The sequence below is a fragment of the Balaenoptera musculus genome, chromosome 2, assembly GCF_009873245.2.
Source record: "Balaenoptera musculus isolate JJ_BM4_2016_0621 chromosome 2, mBalMus1.pri.v3, whole genome shotgun sequence".
NCBI lineage: Eukaryota > Metazoa > Chordata > Mammalia > Artiodactyla > Balaenopteridae > Balaenoptera > Balaenoptera musculus.
The window spans coordinates 31,771,266-31,790,123 of record NC_045786.1 but is presented as its reverse complement, the minus strand read 5'-3'; the positions used below and the strand labels follow the sequence as shown (position 1 = coordinate 31,790,123).

At 42.6% G+C, this 18,858-nt stretch overlaps 1 protein-coding gene across 1 annotated transcript; it reads right to left on the bottom strand.

The window, feature by feature from the left end:
• Positions 1-2,176: 2,176 nt before the first annotated feature.
• Positions 2,177-18,731, bottom strand: MPHOSPH10 (M-phase phosphoprotein 10). The gene is made up of 11 exons (XM_036843863.1): positions 18,575-18,731; positions 15,901-16,579; positions 15,194-15,348; positions 14,495-14,666; positions 12,260-12,401; positions 11,377-11,444; positions 9,797-9,934; positions 6,839-6,949; positions 4,021-4,128; positions 2,779-3,009; positions 2,177-2,415 (listed from the first exon to the last, which is right to left on the bottom strand). Exons 1-11 carry the CDS (start codon positions 18,661-18,663, stop codon positions 2,266-2,268), a joined length of 2,043 nt encoding a protein of 680 aa, XP_036699758.1. The 5' UTR covers positions 18,664-18,731; the 3' UTR covers positions 2,177-2,265.
• Between the last annotated feature and the right edge of the window lie 127 nt (positions 18,732-18,858).

Here is an 18,858-nt window from a genome sequence, read left to right as displayed (position 1 = left end):
TCACATATTAGTAAAATTAAACAATGCATTGACTATAGATATGTGAATATATGGTAAAATATAACAAATGCAAAGGAATGATAAATGTGAAATTCAGAACTTTGGTAATTCTTTACTTCTTTACACAGATGAGTGAAGCAGATAGAGCATTGTTTTGTTTTTAGATAAAAGGTGATTTCACAGATGTTCTATTGTGCTTCTAATTTATATAGAAAATGAAATGTATGTAAATATTCTACCAGAATACACACTTCATAAGGTTAGGAATTGTTATCTGTTTCGTTCAGTTATAACCCTGGTACCTACAACAGTGCCTGGCACAAATCAAATATTTAGAATGAATATAATCTTTATATCAAATGTGATATTAAAGAAGCAAATGGATTGATATATCTCACCCAGATGTGGGGGGAAAATGTGAAGATTAAGTGACTATACTGTGCAAGTATCAAACTTGGACAGATAAAAATGAATCATCGCTCCAGGATCAAACATCCTGATCCCGACAAATTATTATGAAACAAATAATCATTAGGAGTTTGGGATTAAAATATACACACTACTATATATAAAATAGATAACCAACAAGGACCTACTCTATAGCACAGGGAACTATACTCAGTATTTTGTAATAACCTATAATGGAAGAGAATGTAAAAAAAGAATATATACATACACATATATGTAACTGAATCACCTTGCTGTACATCTGAAACTAACACAACACTGTAAGTCAACTATATTCCAATAAAAGTTAAAAAAATAATAATCAAGGGAAAGAGAACTAAGCTAGCCACGAGTGGGAACTGGAAAACTTTTCTGTTTTGCTTCAATATTTATTTATTTATATGGCTGCGTCAGGTCTTGGTTGCGGCATGCGGGATCTTCGTTGGCATGCAGGATCTTCGGCTGCAGCATGTGGGATCTAGTTCCCTGACCGGGGATCAAACCCGGGTCCCCTGTATTGGGAGCGCGGAGTCTTAGCCACTGGACCACCAGGGAAGTCCCCAAACTGTTTTTAGGAAGAAAATAGCAACTCCTAGGGCCACTCCAACCACTAAAAATCCTGACACTTCCACTAAGGCTAGAGGGAGACCAGGTGGTTACTCCAACTGTTTTGTTTAGAAGACAAAGGCATATGAGGGGAGAGAACTGTGTCCTGAATAAGACCTGAAACAAATGACAGTTCAGTACTGACTGGCGCACCCTGAGGGGCCGGCTCGTGTGTCACCAGGACCGCAGACCACAGACCTGCAGGCTGCTGACGGCTGTGACTGCCCCGCTGATGATGAAACAGAAGGGCTTTCGCTACTGCTTCAGCTTCAGCTTTGTTCTCATCCTCTACCCACGTAAGGCTTAAGGCATTTCTACCAAAAGCATAATGTGAGGGCTTCCCTGGTGGTGCAGTGTTGAGAACCCGCCTGCCAGTGCAGGGGACACGGGTTCGATCCCTGGTCTGGGAAGATCCCACATGCCGCGGAGCAACAAAGCCCGTGCGCCACAACTACTGAGCCTGCACTCTAAAGCCCATGAGCTACAACTACTGAGCCCATGTGCCACAACTACTGAAGCCTGCGCGCCTAGAGCCCGTGCTCCACAACAAGAGAAGCCACAATGAGAAGCCTGTGCACCGCAACAAAGAGTAGCCCCCACTCGCCACAACCAGAGAAAAAGCCTGCGCGCAGCAACAAAGACCCAACGCAGCCAGAAACAATAAATAATTAAAATAAAATAATAAAATAAATTTTTAAAAAAAGCATAATGTGAGACCCTATCAGACAAAAGGTGGTCTTCCCTGGGTGGGAGGTTGAGACAGGGAGCACCCGGTGGTCATGGAAGGCTCCGAGGACCGCCAGTCTGTCCTCCCAGCAAGCTCACCTCCTCTCACATGACATGAGATCACTTCCTAAGGGGAAGAATGTAAGGCACACACATGGAAATCCCACTGTTCTGTGAAAGGATGACAGGGCAGTGGGAGAAGAAAATCAAGGCCTCTTGAAGACAGGTGAGGACCTCCGCTGTGGACAGCTGGCTGTGATGGGGTTCCCAGCCTGCAGGCCCACTCCCTCACCGGCCGGGCCTGGGGTGGGCACACTGTGGGGAGGGTCTGGGAAGAGAGGTCCCGCCACATACCCAGATGAAGGCTTGCTCTTCTCAAACATCTGCCGTCCATGCAAAGAAAAGTTCTCCAAAATTTTATTACAAAACAGAACAATGACAGAATATAAGCTTACATGTTACTACTTACATTATATGCAAAATCTATTACAGCTTTAATTTATGAACAGAAATATCCTGTTTTTTCTCCTTTTTCTTCTCTGTTCTCTTTGCATCATTTATTTGCATTTTTACTTGATCTTGTAATTTAGAAAAGAATGCTTGTGATGATTTTAAGGCTTTGTCTTTACCTTCATCCTGCAATTAAAAATAATACAAGTTCATGTTGTAAGATGTGTGCTTAAAGACGAAAAAAACCAAATGATTAGAACAGGGCATCAAAGTATAAATATAAAAAAGAACTAGACAAGATTATGAAAACTTACACCAGTTAATGCAGAGATATTATATACATTTTACGCTGCAACAATGGTCTCACAATGTCAGGTGACCGTGAGGACCCTGCATTAGAAACCCGGCCAGTCCCCACGGCCTCTCCCGTCCCCTCCCCTCCACAGGTGGGCAGCAGTGGCTGGCTCGGTTACTCTGCCACCCAGATCACCTAAAGCTTGCCATCCACTCCCCCTTCCCCCTCCAGCAGCTTTCCTGCCCCATCCTCACCTTTAACAGTGAAGCTTTGCCTGTCTTGGTCAGCTGTTTTAACTTCTCGGAAGCTACTGCTTTGGTGTATTTCCCTGCTCGGTCTGGGTTGCTCTTTTCAAGAAGTCTTCTCCGCTTTTCTTTCTCCTTTATTTTCAAATGCTTTTGATATTTCTTTTTCCTCCTTTCTCGTTTCTTGTCTGTAGCTGTTTTCTCAGCAGCTGTTTTTGTATCTCCAGCTTTATTTTTCTCCTATTGAAAAACAACCATAAACACACTCATTAATCTAACCTAACAACTCAGGAAATTAGAAGAGAAGCAACTCCACGGAATGTGGCTGATGGGCTGTACACCAACGGCCAAGTGTGAGAAGGAGAGCATCCCCGCCTACACTCTGAAGGGCTCTGGTCACTCAGCTCTCTAAGACCCAGGATGCGTTCTCTGACGGCGACAGTTCAGTCCCAACACTCCTTCACAAAGGCAGCCTGGAGAGCAGGAGCGTCAGGCTGTCCCTCCTGGAGAAGCACGGAGACCCCAGCCGGGGCTGCAGTGACCTGCCCGCAGCAGCCCAGCTCTGAGCTGCTGGCAGCCATGGGGGGCTGACGGCAGGAAACCTAGCTGGTGAGGGTCCATTTCCTCCCTTTTCTCTTCTGCTGCCAGCCCAGCCTAGCAGAGGTGGCAGAGGCTGTGAAGGGGTGAGTGTGGGCGGAGCAAAGCAAATGAGCACAAAAAAGGAGGGCCGTGCTGCCAGGCGCCAGGAGGCCGAGGCCCCGGCAGAAGCCACCATTACTGTGCAAGGCGAGAGCTCCCATGCTCACAAGGCAGGGACAGCCTGCATGTGGTATGTCCAACTCCTTCCAAGATCCAAATGCTACTACTGATAAGCATTACATGGATACAACACAAAGGGGGAAATGCTGATTAATATCAAAGGATTGCTAAATATATGCAGTTTGTTTTAAACCTAACACCTAAGCTAACATCTAATTAACCTCAAACTTCTAATATTCAAACTGAATTATAACAAGATACTGATGTTGGATATTTACAATTAGTTTTATAATATTTCTCAATCTGTATCTCATAATAATACCTGATTACAGAAGACTCGTATTTGAATATTCTATATTATTAATTTGATTATACTTGGAAACTGCTGAGATATGTTAGAATAAAGACTACAAGCTCAAGCTTAAATGGAGATCTGACTATAAACGACCAACTTATAAACAGATATTTAAAGCTTCAACACTGTCTTCTCACCTTGACTTCCTCTGGGGCCAGGAGGGCGGCATCGCTGACGCTCACTGGGGCGACCTCCTCCATGGTGACGGCTGGCAGATTCGACACAACTTTAATCTCTGGAACAGGCTAGAGAAGAGACAACACACTTAACAGGAAGTCAGAAGTGGTCCTCACATAAAATATTTAAATTGTGAACCTACCGAAGTGTAATACATACAATACTTCATGGAGATTATTTCTATACTTTTGCAGGACACGTCTGCCATATTCAAACACACATTCTTTCATCTGTTAGTAAATTATTTCCACCTGCCATGTAGGTGTATATTCTCAAACAATCCTATCCACCATTTAACAGAATCTATTGGTGTCTGTAAGTGTTATCTTGCCTTTGGTTATAGGAAATAAAGCTCACTATAAGAAATACATGGGGGAGGGAGATGCAAGAGGGAAGAGATATGGGAACATATTGTATATGTATAACTGATTAACTTTGTTATAAAGCAGAAGCTAACACACCATTGTAAGGCAATTATACTTCAATAAAGATGTTTAAAAAAATAAAAAATAAAAAATAAAAAAAATGTAAAAAAAAAAAAAAGAAATACATGGAAAAAGCTGCTAGGAAAGGTGCTTATCAGAACAACACGTTCCAGCAACTAAAAACATATGTTATAAAGAGAAAAATGAAATGATACTAAGTTGTTTTGGAAAATGAAGACAGTACTGAAATAAACACAACCTACAAATTATAAGAACAGGAGGAAAGAATACAACACTAACTGAAGGGCCATTTGTTTGTCGTTTAGTTTTTTTTTTATTCTTGAAAGAACTGCCCACGGGATTCAGAAATTACCATGGTTGCATCCCACTCACGGTGTCATGGAAGACTTACACTACTGCTCTGTACACTAGTCCTGCTCATCTCAATGCGGGGGCAACGGGGTCCGCAGCGGAGTAAAGGATGAAGTGGGAAAGGGTAGGTGTCCTGAGCGAACACGAGACTGAGCCCCAGGAGACCGGGCTCTGTCCCAAAGCACAGCGCTGCCCGCCTCACAAGCTCACTTTCCCATCACAGTCCTGCCCACGTTCCAGTTAACTCGGCAGATATGCACCCCAGGATCCTTCATAAGGAACAAAAACAAGCCCTGAAGACAACAGGGTCCTGGACTCTAAATAAGAGGAGAATGTGAGAGTGTGAAAGAAATCATCTCCTCCCCTGGACCGCTGTTCATTTACTTATTAGGAGCGCTGTGTTCCATTCCACAATTTAAAGAGAAATATGGAGAAAATGGAGACGACCCAAAAAATAACAGAGACTGATGACTGGTTAACAGTCACGGAGATGGCTTGTGAAATACCAACCTGAATACGAAAGAAGCAATATCAAGAGGAAGCCAGACCAGAAATGACATTTCTGACAAGGAAAAAAATAAGAAAGGCTTTTATACTGTGGCCCAAGATTCCAAGGGATGTCTGAGGACTTCCCCATAGCCGGCTCCAGGCTGGTGTGACGAACACAGCCGCAAAAAAAACACAGCCGCAAAAAAAACACAACTGTGGGGCTTGAAGACGAGTAGTGAGCAATGAACCATCCACCAATGAGCGCACCTGTGCCACGGGGCTATGAGGGAGAAGGGCAGAGACAGATGCGGGAAGAGGAGGTGTCAAACCTGAGACCCTACAGATGGAAGAGCCCGGAGGGAAGGGCCCGGAGGGAAGGAAGGAGACCAGGGTGGCCGGGGAGCAAACCACGGGGACCAGAGGGATGGGAAGGAGTCACGTCCCACGGGGCCTTGTGAGGAGGGAAGGGATCGCATTCTCCACATGAGTAAGACCTTTCCACAGCAGGACCTGCTGGCCGAGAAGGTGGAGACATCCCTCTCCTCTCTTCACCTGCTCACTATACACGGTCAGACCAAGCACTCTGAGACTCTCAAGATGGGCCCCACCACCAAAAACGTACCGTCATGTAAAGGACACCAAGATTAAACAAAAACAAAGAAGCAGGTGATGACCAAATACTCACACAGGAAAAGTTACCTGACCATCAAAGGATCGGAAAGGACCTCGGAGGTTACCACCTCCTCTGTACAGACAGAACGTTAGGCAATTTGCCTACATCACGAAGCCACTGAGGGCCAGACAGACTCGGGTCTCTGACTCTGGACTACCCCTTGACGCTCGACATCCCACTTCCAGACGACACAAGTGACCCCAGGGGGCAACGGGTGAGCAAGTGCCAGAAGGCTGGTGCAGCACGTTTTGCAGGCTCGCAGAAGCTGGTGAGCAGGAGGGAGCTGAGGAGGAGATGAGCGCTGAGCTGTCTGGGCGGGGGTGGCAGAGGCAGAGGGGGAACAGCACGCAGCGGGGGGAGCAAGGGCCCAGGAGTTAGGGCTCACCCCCCGCCCCGAAGCCTCGGTGTCCACATGTGCAAACTGGAAGGAGTAGTATCTGCCTCAGGTTCTGCGGGTTAAGAGTTAGTGGACATGACGGACCTGATCTGACAGGTGGCAGGTGCTCAGTAAACGCCAGGGACAGACACCACACCCGCTCCCAAGACCGTCACACAAGCAACCAGAGACCAGACAAGGAAGAAGGGTGGGAAATGAGGAGACCCCGTGGCTAAGGCCAAGGGTCTGGCAGGGACCAGCAGGGCGGAGCCAGAACTGTCATGGGACCAGACACGAGCCTTCCTCATGGGAGGCCCTGCCTGTAATTTATGGGGAATTCCTGCAGGTTTGTATCCTGAAACCAAATAAAGCACGAGTCTCACAAAAACTCAAAGAGGAATCACATCTGCTCTGCCTGTTCACTGAGATGTAAACACACTTACCGGCTTAGGGATGAAGTGGAAGTTTGAGAGGGCATCCAATTTTAAGAAGAGGGAATCCATCATCTTCTGAATTTCTACGTGCTCTGGATTTTCTTCCTCTGCTGTTTTTTGCTTAGGAAATAAGTTCAACATTATCAGACTAAGCAGCGTCACAGGTATCACAGGACAAAACACTCAAGGCCGATAAGGGTATCACCAGTTTCTCGTCGCCAGGCTTCAGCTCCAAAGAAACATTCCAAGGCAAGATCAAAGTCACCAATACCAGGGCGGCGCTAGCACCCACCCAAGAAGAAACATGACGTGCACTTGAGAAGTTGTCGCAACCATACCACTAACATTTAGAACGTACAATTTAGTTCCCTTGATGTTTACTTCTGTCAGTAACTAAACTACTCCCACTAGGATGGCTATTTAAAAAGAAACAAAACAGAAAATAACAAGTATTGTCCAGGTTGCGGACGGACCGGAACCCTTAGGCAGTGTTGGTGGGAACGTAAAATGGTGCAGGCACAGTGGAAACAGTCTGGCAGTGCCTCCAAAAGTTAAACAGAGAATCACCATAGGAGCAGCAATTCCACTTTTAGGTATATGCCCAAGGGAATTAGGACACACATGTCCATGGCTGCATTATTCACAAAAGGCAGAAACAGCCCAAATGTTCATCAACCGGTGACTGCATCAGTAAATCGTGGTACACACACAACAGAACACTATTCAGCTATAAAAAAGGGGATAAATTACAGACACGTCACAATCCTGAAACATTAAGCTAAATGAAAGGCATCAGACACAAAAGGTCACATGTTGTATGACTCCATTTATATGAAATATCTAGAGTAAGTAAATCCACAGAGACTGAATGCAGATCGGTGGCTGTCAGGGGCGGGGTGACTGAGTAACCGGGAGTAACTGCTTAGTGGGTGTGGGGTTTCATTTTGGGGCGATGAAAATGTTTTTGAATTAGATACAGGTAGTGGTTGCACGACACCATGAATGCCCCTGAACTGCTCTCTTTAAAATGGTTAATTTGTTATGTGAATCACAACTCAATTAAAAACAAGAAACAAAGCAAAAAACAAAACTAAGGAGTTAATGAAGATTTTGTAAAATTATCCAAGTATTCATTTGGATTGCAGGGACAAATGTATATGTAATTTGTTAAAGATTTTTTCTGATTAAATCACACTGGAAAAAATTGACAGCAGTTTTCAATCCACTAAGAAAAGGTAAATTTCATACTTCTCTTTCCCCATGCCCAAAATGCTATTCTAAGAGGCCAAAATTTTTTGTTTGGTTACTTATTGATGAACCCATGAAAAACCACTACCACCACTACCACTCACCACTGGGAAGCAACTGGCTCTTTACCCCGGTTACCCTAATGCCAGAGACACACCCAGGTCTGTGTGTCCAGTGTCTGTCAGTGCCCCCTTCCAGCCATGTCCAAGCACATACTACTGCTTTTTACTCCTTAAACTTAACACAGGGGCTTCCTTGGTGGCGCAGTGGTTGAGAATCTGCCTGCCAATGCAGGGGACACGGGTTCGAGCCCTGGTCTGGGAAGATCCCACATGCTGCGGAGCAACTAGGCCCATGAGCCACAATTACTGAGCCTGCGCGTCTGGAGCCTGTGCTCCGCAACAAGAGAGGCTGCGATAGTGAGAGGCCCGCGCACCGTGATGAAGAGTGGCCCCCACTTGCCGCAATTGGAGAAAGCCCTCGCACAAAAACGAAGACCCAACACAGCCATAAATAAATAAATAAATAAATAATTTTTAAAAACTCAACTTCATGCCCATTAAAAACAAAAAAACTTAACACATGTTTTAAAATCCTAACCACGTCCTTTGCCCTCATCCCAGGTTATATCTGTGAAATAATGCATCTGACATCCAGCATCTTCCTGACACACACAGATCTAAGGGTTAAGGTTCATTCACATGCTGTTTATCAGCACTCTGCTTATTCCCTCCAGGGCAGCTGCCAAACTTCAGGAAATTCAGATCATCCTTGCCAGACTAACTCTTAATGGAATGAATGAGTCTAGGATTAGCCTAAATTGAGTCCACACTCAAAAACTTGTGAACTGGCTGCTGATGTCCAAGACAGAAATAAAACTATCATTTAAAGACCTGATACGAGCTACATAATTTCATTTTTACCTCTCATGGTTACCAAATACTTTCTGTATTTACTGAATCTCCTCATAGTAGCTGGATTTTCACTAAGCATTGACTGAGGTTGTGCACATCTCCCTTCAACTACCACCTTGGGTGGCAAGGCAGCGGGGAAAAATTTTAATTCCAATCCTTCCAGTTCTTCAGCTTCACAGTGGCATTAGGGCCCTATCTGCTGGTGCTGCCTAAGCGGCATTAATTAACAAAATCTGGATGGAATCTTAAATGCTCTTGCAGAATAAAAATGCCACCTCATCCCCAGGCACATACTGACCACATTCCCAGCAAATCAAATGTGAAGGAATAATTCAATTTGTTATATTGGGAATACAACATTTTTGGAAATATGACTTTGTCCTATTTAACTATAAGTATTTTTTTAACACTCTAAGTAAAAAGAAACAACAACCAAAAACTCACCAGACCTAAATACATGAAGGAATTCACAAATAATCTTATAAAATTTATCAACAACTTCTAAAGCACAAATAAGAAATGGTTTTTAAATTGTAGCATAATTGCTGGAAAGTTAATAATGAGCTGTGAAAGTATCAGGTGACCAATGAGTAACTGCAAAACAAATCCCTTCTGCCCCTGACACTCAGTGGGAACACTACATCCCCTCTATTCCTAGCATGCTCTGTCTCACACTAAACAAGGTGACCCCAAAGTTCAAGACTTCGGTATTTCACACATTTCGACGAGCAGGCAGAACCTGCAGAGGTGGTTCTCCACCTCTCCTCCTTGAAAGACAACGGCTTTGCCTTAGCAGCGTCCTTACCTGGTTGAGTTTGATGTACTCCTGTTCATAAATTTCAGCAAGGCTCAACTTACTCTTCTCATGGTCCAGTGTTAAACGCTTTTTATACTCATATGCATCCTCTTTAGGTTTTTCTTTACGTACGACATCATCCCAAGCCTAAAATATGAAAGACACACATAACAAAAATTGACAGATAAAATCTGTAACTTCTTTTTAGGCTCCCTTAAGAATCTTCCTCTGGACGGACTTCCCTGGTGGTGCAGTGGTTAAGAATCTGCCTGCCAGGACACAGGTTCGACCCCTGGTCAGGGAAGATCCCACATGCTGCGGAGCAACTTAGCCCATGTGCCACAACTACTGAGCCCACACTCTAGAGTCTGCAAGCCACAACTACTGAGCCCACGCGCCCAAACTACTGAAGCCCACGGGCTTAGAGCCTGTGCTCCGCAACAAGAGAAGCCACCGCAATGAAGAGTAACCCCAGCTCGCCGCAACTGGAGAAAACCTGCGTGCAGCAACGAAGACCCAACGCAGCCAAAAATAAATAAATAAATAATAAAATAAAATAAATTAAAAAAAAAAAGAATCCGCCTGCCAATGCAGGGGACACGGGTTCGATCCCTGGTCTGGGAAGAACCCACATGCCACGGAGCAACTAAGCCTGTGTGCCACAACTACTGAAGCCCGCACGCCTAGAGCCCATGCTCCGCAACAAGAGAAGCCACCGCAGTGAGAAGCCTGTGCGCTGCAACAAAGACCCAACACAGCCAAAAATAAATAAATAAATAAATTAAAAAAAAAAAAAAGAATCTTCCACTGGAATGTTGATTATCTTTCCAGAGTGAGCAAAAGCAAACAGCAGCAAAAAGGAAGTCATTTTCACCATTTGAAATGACTACTCAAGTCACAGTAAGTATTATGCAGAGAGGGCATCACTCAAGTACCCTTTTTTGTTTTAAATACGTCTGTCTCCTGGTTACCAACTTGAACTCCACAATTTCTCATCGTGGTTTGCTCAACAGTCAAGACAAGAGTTTGCTTCATTTCAAATTTAAAGATTTTCTGCATACAGTACCCATCCTTCAAACCCTTCCCATTTTAAACAAACAAACACATGTTATAAAGCCATCTCGGGACTTCCCTCGTGGTCCAGTGGTTAAGACTCCTCGCTCCCAATGCAGGGGGCCTGGGTTCGATCCCTGTTTAGGGAACTAGATCCTGCATGCCACAACTAAGACCCAATGCGGCCAAATAAATAAATAAACATTAAAAGAAAAAAAAAAGCCATCTCTTGGTGTACGTGTCATGTACCCAAGTTTTACTCTAAGTTTACAAAATAAGATCTAGTTTTAAACAAAAACTCTTTGGTCACCCCATTCTCCTCAGGCACGACACCTGTCTTTGTTGTGTGACGGCAGTGACCCACACAACAAAGGCCAAAGACACTTCTGGTGTAGATTTAGGGCTTTTAAGTGAAGAACTGATAGAACAAATACTCTATGAAAATAAAGAGTGTTATTCCTACTCCCAAAATATTCTTACATATTTCTAAACATTTCAGTGAATTTTGAATTAAGTTAAATTTCATTCTTACTGACCTGATCTTTTATCCTCTGCTTAATGATATCTTCTAGTTGAAAAGTGGTTTCCTCTGTGATCACAGGTGCTAAAGGAAACAGGACATGTACTCATTAGGTATATAGAAACTAAGCAGTGGTTCGAAAAGGGTGGTCCTTGAACCGCTGCGAATTCTTGGGCCCACCCCACACCTCCTAAATCAGAAAGTGAGGAAGAAAAAGGGATACCTCTGTGTGTTTTAACTAGCCTTTCTGATGCTCCCTGCAATTTGAGAACCACAAAACTACAAAATACATACGGTAGCAAATGCTAACACTTTTAACCCATGCACCTGGGGACTTGCCCCCCCTTTTCCATTCTCTAGCACTAAATAAAATAGAAATTCATTTTGACTTAACGGGTACAAGAAAGAATGCAATGAGATAATCAGGGTTCTGGCTGGAATCACTGGACAATGACAGCAGGCGCTGTAGGCAGATCACTAGCAGGACTGATTACGGACTATACATTAGGCATCACTAGTATATTAGTAATTCTTGGGTAGATTAATGGTATTGTGGCTGTACAGGGGAATGTCTTAGTGCTTAGAAAAAAATAAAAGTACTCAGGACTAAAGTGTCATGATATTGACTACTTACTTTCAAATGACTCGGGGAAAAAAAGTGCACACACACACAGTCACACACATAAATGGGGGGAGAAAGCAAATATGGCCAAAACTTAACTGTTGAATCCAGCTGAATGGCATACATATGTCCACTGTACTATTTTTTCAACTTTTCTATATGTTTACAAGTTTTTAAAATAAAAAGTTTGGGGAAAAGAAATATTACTCCACATCTATGAAAACCACAGAAAAGGCACAGACACGAACAGCTGCAGGAGCCCAGTGGCTGCACGCACCCACACGGATGGCGTGGTCGAAGTGCAGGGTCTCTTCTAGGAGGCTGTTCTCGGGCCGCTTCTGTGCTGTCACTTCCCCTTGGAGTTGCCAAGGTTTCTTTTCCAACAACTGTTTTTCCAAAGATGCAATTTTTTCATTCATCTAAGAGACAAAAAGAGTTACTACATGTTTAGGGAAGAAAACTAGACTTATAGTTGAGTAAAAGCAACTAATATTTTTAACAGTGGGAGAGCAAGAAATGTACTGTTCCTGAACGCAATTCTGTTTTGTCCTTGCCATCTTTTAATGATGCCAGTAGTGACCTCCTATTCCCGTCCCCTGAGGTGGGATGAGGAGCTGTGGATGACCTCTTTTCCCCACTGATTTGGAATGCCATGTTTATAATTTACTTACTTCTCCCAGCAGCATTTGGGTATATTTCTGGGCTTTGTTCTAGTCAAACGACCTATTTATTCACAAGCCACTATCAATTTTAATTATTAGAGCATTCCAAGACTAAGTAATTTTTTATTAGAACATCAATATTTGATGGAGCCTGACCCTCCTGACCCCACACCCACAATCCAAATTATCTCTGACTTCTAAAAAGGCAGCATCTATAATGACTTCACAGTGTATAAAATGCCAGCCTTTTCAGCTACCTTACTGAATTATTTTTCCTAATAGCTTTTCAATTCATCTGCTTGGTTTTTCTAGTATTCTCTGCAAATATTAATGCTTTCACTTCAGTTTTTCTCACCTCTTATCATTTTCTTTTGTAGTTGTCCTGGCTAAATAACACTTCTACAAGAATCTTAAGTAACAGTGGAAACAGTAATAGTGGTAATGGGAATAGTCTTATTCTTGATTTTAAAGGGATGTTTCTAGAATTCTACCATTAAGCATGATGGCACCTTTTGGCTAGATGTGTTTGTATTTCACTAGAAGTTAAAAAAAAAAAAATTAGGAATGGATATTGAATTTTATTAAATGTCATTTTTGACATATATGGAGGTGACCATATGGTTTTTCTCCTTAACCTATTATAACAAGTATTAAATTAATAGATTTCCTGATCCTGATTCAAGAGGATGAGACCCACTTGGTTGTGGTAGCATTATTCTTTCATTGCGCTATTTTGGATTTTTGCATCAATATTCATAAGTGAGACTGTGCGTGTTTTAATGTTACCTTTGTCAGGTTTGGGTATTCATGTTACAATAGCCTCACAAGAAAAGTTTGGAAGCTTTACTCTTTATATGTAGGAACTAATCAAACGGCACTAAATTATCTACTTCTTGAAGGTTTGATATAATTCCCCAGTAAAACTAAACCTGCTTCTCTTTTTTTTTTTGCAGGGGTGTGGGGAGGGAAGGACACTAACTCAAGAACAAAGTTCATATTTTCTTTCAATATTTTTTTTTCTTAAGACTGTTTCTTCTGGGAACAATCTGACAATCATGTATTTAACTCAGATTCTCTTTTTTTTTTGGCCGCACCATGCAGCATGTGGGATCTTAGTTCCCCAACCAGGGATCAAACCCGCAACCCCTGCAGTGGGACTGTGGAGTCTTAACTGCTGGACCACCAAAGAAGTCCCCCCAGATTCTCTTTTTAAAATGATTCTTTTGATATCCTTGGTATCTTTGGTTATTTGCCTAGTCTCACTTCGAATTGTGTGATCTAATTTTAAGATAGTTAAATGATAAAAGCCAAATGTTTGGAGCCAGGCTGTATCTATTATTTTCAAATAACATTTTGTTCGTCTGAAATTGTCACAAGGAAATAATTTTTATCGACTTTGGAAGATGTGTTTGAGATGGTATTAGTTAAAATTCTGGCTACTTGGCAACTCGCAGAAGCCATCTGAGGTAGGCAGTATCCTTAAGAGCAGGTGAAACAGTTACCAGGAGAGGCTCACAGGACAGCTAGTTAGGAAAAACATGCCCCAGATATAAAGACAGCATGGAGAAAGAAAAGAAACAAGTTTTACAGATGGGCCCCAGATTGAAAGCCACAGGTTGGGAAATGCAGCATTGATTTTTGCAAATTAGTTGCTTCCCACATGGTTATCTCTATACAGTGTGCTACAGAAAGCGTCTGCAAGATTTTTGTTTTGGTTTTTTTTTTAAGGACAGTTAAGTGTTCCACCAAAAAAACACAAAAAACAAAACAGGGTAGGTTAGTTAGTAGTCTGTGATTTCCACAGTCATGTTAAGCATATGAAAAAATCCCTTAAAATTCCTAATTATTACCTTTGCCTGTCTTATTTCAAAAGAGGATTTGACTTCATCAGAGTCTTTCTGTACATTTAAGACATTTGTATCTTCAGTTTCCTCATCATCTGGCAAAGCAAAGGTCACTCTTTTCAAGGTTTCTTCATGTTGTTTACTGTCTCCACTTTCTTCAAGGTCATTATCTTCATCCCTGTAAGACCAAAACACTTACGAAAGGAAACACACCACTTTCCATTAGAAAAACAAAAAGAAACAAACTTAGTAATTAAAGTTCTTCTTTTGTAGACTTAACGCAATTAAATATTCAGAACTTCTAAAGTCATTCAGTTACTAAGGAACAGAAGGAATTATTTAGGTGAAACAGAACAAAGTGTCCAAAATACAGAAAACAAATTTTTCATCAATCTATAATACAAACTTATCTCACCTAAGTAACAACAGGGTATTTTTACTGACACAAAAAAACAAATCAGAGCTCCTGGTAAGAAGGGTTTGCATGCTAGTGCCAGTGACGCTTAACCTGCACTAGATCATCTCTGACGTCCCTTCAAATTTGGAGGCTTTCCTCTGGCTATCCTGAGATTCTCTGATCTTAGAGAATCTACTCTCTGATCTTAGAGAATCCCAGTTCTTAGGACAATCACAGCTGACAACTAGGAGTACACAAATAGGATTGGGTACCTCCAGCTTACAGTGTAAAGGATTCAAAATACTCACATCTCTGAAAAGCTTTCTTCTCCTTCTTCAGCAATTTCTTCCTCTTCACTTGAAGCCAGTTCATCACCATCATCATGGACACTTGCTATGTCTTCATCACTTTCAACTGGATCAAAGAAATCTTTGTACTTCAGGTTTCTGGAACTTTTACCTGACTAAAACATAAATACTTTTAAGATCTTAAACCAAGGATAGAAAAATACATTAAATCATGCATAAATGTGTATGCACACTGTACAGGGGAAATTGGCAACTAAAAACACTACCATAAAACCCTAAGAACTATTAGACCACAACAAACTGAATGGCAGTATAGATTGATTTATGACTGATTAGATAGAGCATGATATTCTTCTCTCTAAATCTTCTAACTACAATTATTTCCAAAATATCCCTGCCTAAATAAAGTATACAAATGCCTTCCTTTCACTCTTATTTCTAGTGCTTGATGAAAATCCATGTTTGAGGGAAAATTCTGAATCTCTCTAACATGTGTGACTGTGGTTCTGAAGCTACAAAACAAGTATTCTGTGATAAGGAAACAATGGCTTTGGTTTAAGTTTTCCAGTCTTTTTTTTTCAACTGATCTAAATATTTCACTTATGCCCTGGTGAGTTCTGAAGTATTTTAAACCTCTTCTGGAGAAACAGAACCCCATCTAATTTGAGGAGGCAGAAAGAATGCTCTGTCCTCTCCCAAAACTTTACCTTAAGATCCTGACTTCCAAACAGTCCTCCGTCTTCATCGGAATCGACATCTTCAAAAAAATCAATATCCTCCTCCTCTTCATCATCTTTTTGTTCCTCTTCCTTTTCTATGTTTTCTAAAAAGCTCTCCATTTCAGAGAGCTTGAAGAATTTATCATCTACTATGGACTTTTCTGTTGGTTTCCTAGGCACTTGGTTTTGCACCTTGCTCTGCTGTTCCAATTTGCTGATATCAAAGTCAAGATCAGAGTCCTCATCACTGAAATCTGGGCTTTTCCTCAGATCCAATTTGCTTGAGCTTATAGCTCTCTCATCCTCTTCAGGATCATCACCACTCAGGTCTGACACTTTCTCTTCCTCCTCTTCCAAATCTTGTTCTAGGTCCTCCTCGCCACCGGCCTCCATCTCTGAGGCATCCTCTTCACACTCCTGCACCTCATTCTCTGAGAGAAGACTGATGTCTTCATCTTCAATCGTTTCACTGACTGCATTCTGGAAGTACTGTAAAATTGGTTCATTCTGCAATTCCAGTTGTTGCCAAATCTGCTCATCATCAAAATTATTTATCATCAGTCTTTGTAAAGGACTTCCACGTTTCCTGTCATTCTCTAGTATTTTATTAAAGTCATAAAGTGCTTTTGTTAAAGAAGTAAACTTTGATGCCAGTTCATCTTGAATGCTATTAAGGGGGCAGGGAGGAGTTAAATTAGATTTATAATTATAGGTAACAATTTCACAGCACTCAGAATTTTTTTAAAAAGCCCAACTCTTGGGCAAAATCAAATTTTAAAAAAATTGAAGTATGGCTGATTTACAATATTACATTAGTTTCAGTGATTCAGTATTTTTACTGATTATACTCCATTAAAAGTTATTTCAAAATAATGGCCAAGACAATTCCGCTGCTATACAATATATTCTTGTTGTTTATCTATTTTATGCATAGTAGTTGGTATTTCTTAATCCCACACCCCTAACTTGCTCCCCCGCACAACTGGTAACTACCATTTTGTTTTCTATATCTGTGAGTCTGTTTCTGTTCTGCTATATACATCCATTTGTATTACTTTTTAGATCCCACCATGTAAGTGATAACACACAGTATTTGTCTTTCTCTGTCTGTCTGACTGACTTCACCAAGCATAATATTCTCTAGGTCCATCCAGGTTGCTGCACATGAAATGTCAATTTTAAGTATGTATAGATTCTGACCCCCAACAGTGTATTATCTTGCCAAAGAACCACATTAGTATATAAAAGGTGTCAACCAAATATCTGTGAATCTGCTGTCTGGATTTTAGACAGGGAAACCATGACAGATCTATTTGCCTAAAGACAGAGAGTGAATCTTAACCTTAAATTCTCAGCTCTGCTATATTACAGGCCACTCCATTCAGTCAGCCCATGGTCAACACTTGCTTTGGTAAGAGTGGTCAGAGAATACCTCGCTGAGGATGTGACATCTGAGATGATACCTATTTATAAGGAGACAGTCTTACAAAGCTGTGGAAACATGTACTCCAGGCAGAAGAACCAGCAAGAACAAATTTCCTAAGACAGAAACGCACTTGTTGAGTTTAAGGAGCAGAAAGCCCAGCTTGGCTGGAGTGCGGTGAAGGAGACAGAAGGGAAGGTTAGAGAGGTGAGTAGGAGACAGATCGTGAAGGTCTCAGACGTAAGAGTTTGTCATTTTAGAAGTGAAGGTTTTTAAGCAGAGAAGCAAAATGATTTAAATTTATGCTTTGGAAAGAAGGCCTGTCGAGGAAAAGGAATGAAATTAGGGTGATCAGGAGACTGATACAGGCATCCGGGCAAAGGATGCAGAACTGCGCTGGGATTACGGCTGTGACTATGGTGAGAAATAGTCAAATTCAGGATAGTATAGTTCGAAGAACTAACTGACAGGATTTGCTAATAACTGGATGTAGAACTGAGAAAAAAAGGAAGACGTCAAGGAAGTAGCTTAGTTTCGTGTCTGAAGGACTGGAAAGACAGAGGTGCTGCTCACTGTGATAGGGAAGGCAGGTGGTGAGCATGGGGAAAGGATCTCAGGGAGGGCAGAGGACAGGGAGAAAACAGAACCAACAGTTCATTTTGGATATACTAAATTTGAGATGCTGAGAGTGTATGGCTGTAGTTGCTGTGAGCCTCAAGGTCGGGTTTCAAATATAAATCTGAGAGCCATAATTTCCTAGATCTTTTCACAGTCTTTCAACAAAATACCACGAGCTCGTGCTGGGAAGGGAGACGAAAGACAGCCTTAACTCTCGAGAAGCTCAAATCGTGGGGTGGATAGATAAGCGACAAGTTAATACTTTCAATTAAGTCTGATGAGTAAGTAAGCACTGGGTGCTCTGGGAGCACATGGACAAAAGAGCAATCCACCCGGTGCGTCTGGCGTGGGGGGGGGGGGGGGGCGGCAACTGAGGCCTCGAAACAGTAATAACCCAGTTAGCTTGATTTCAACAGCACACGACTGGGAGATCCACACTACACAGCTCTTAACCATCTAAAAAAGTGTGATAGGCTAGGGGAGCGTAAACTACCTGAAATCTGAGGAAAAGGGAGCTCCCCTTCCCTTTGCCTTCCTCCTACTCCGGAACTTGCCAGGGGCCCGCAGCCCGCGCCCACGCGAGTCCTGAGCCGCACCAGAGCCCGGGCTCCGAGCACTTACGTGAGGAAGCATTCCGGGCGGTCGGTGGCTTTACCGACCTCCCTCAGGCACCTTTCCAGGGTCCGCCGACGCCACACTCGCGGGGCCATGGCTGCCTGCCGCTCGGAACACAGCGCCGCCTGCAAAGGAGGAGAGCCGCCCGGAAACCACACCACAAAGACGCACCCCGCCCAGCTGCAGCCGCGAGCCGAAGGTTCCGCAGCGAACAGGTTCCGGATCCACCCCCAGCCACAGCCAATGGCAGCCCGAGAACTTTCACCAAGGGGTGCGTGGGGGGTTGCGTG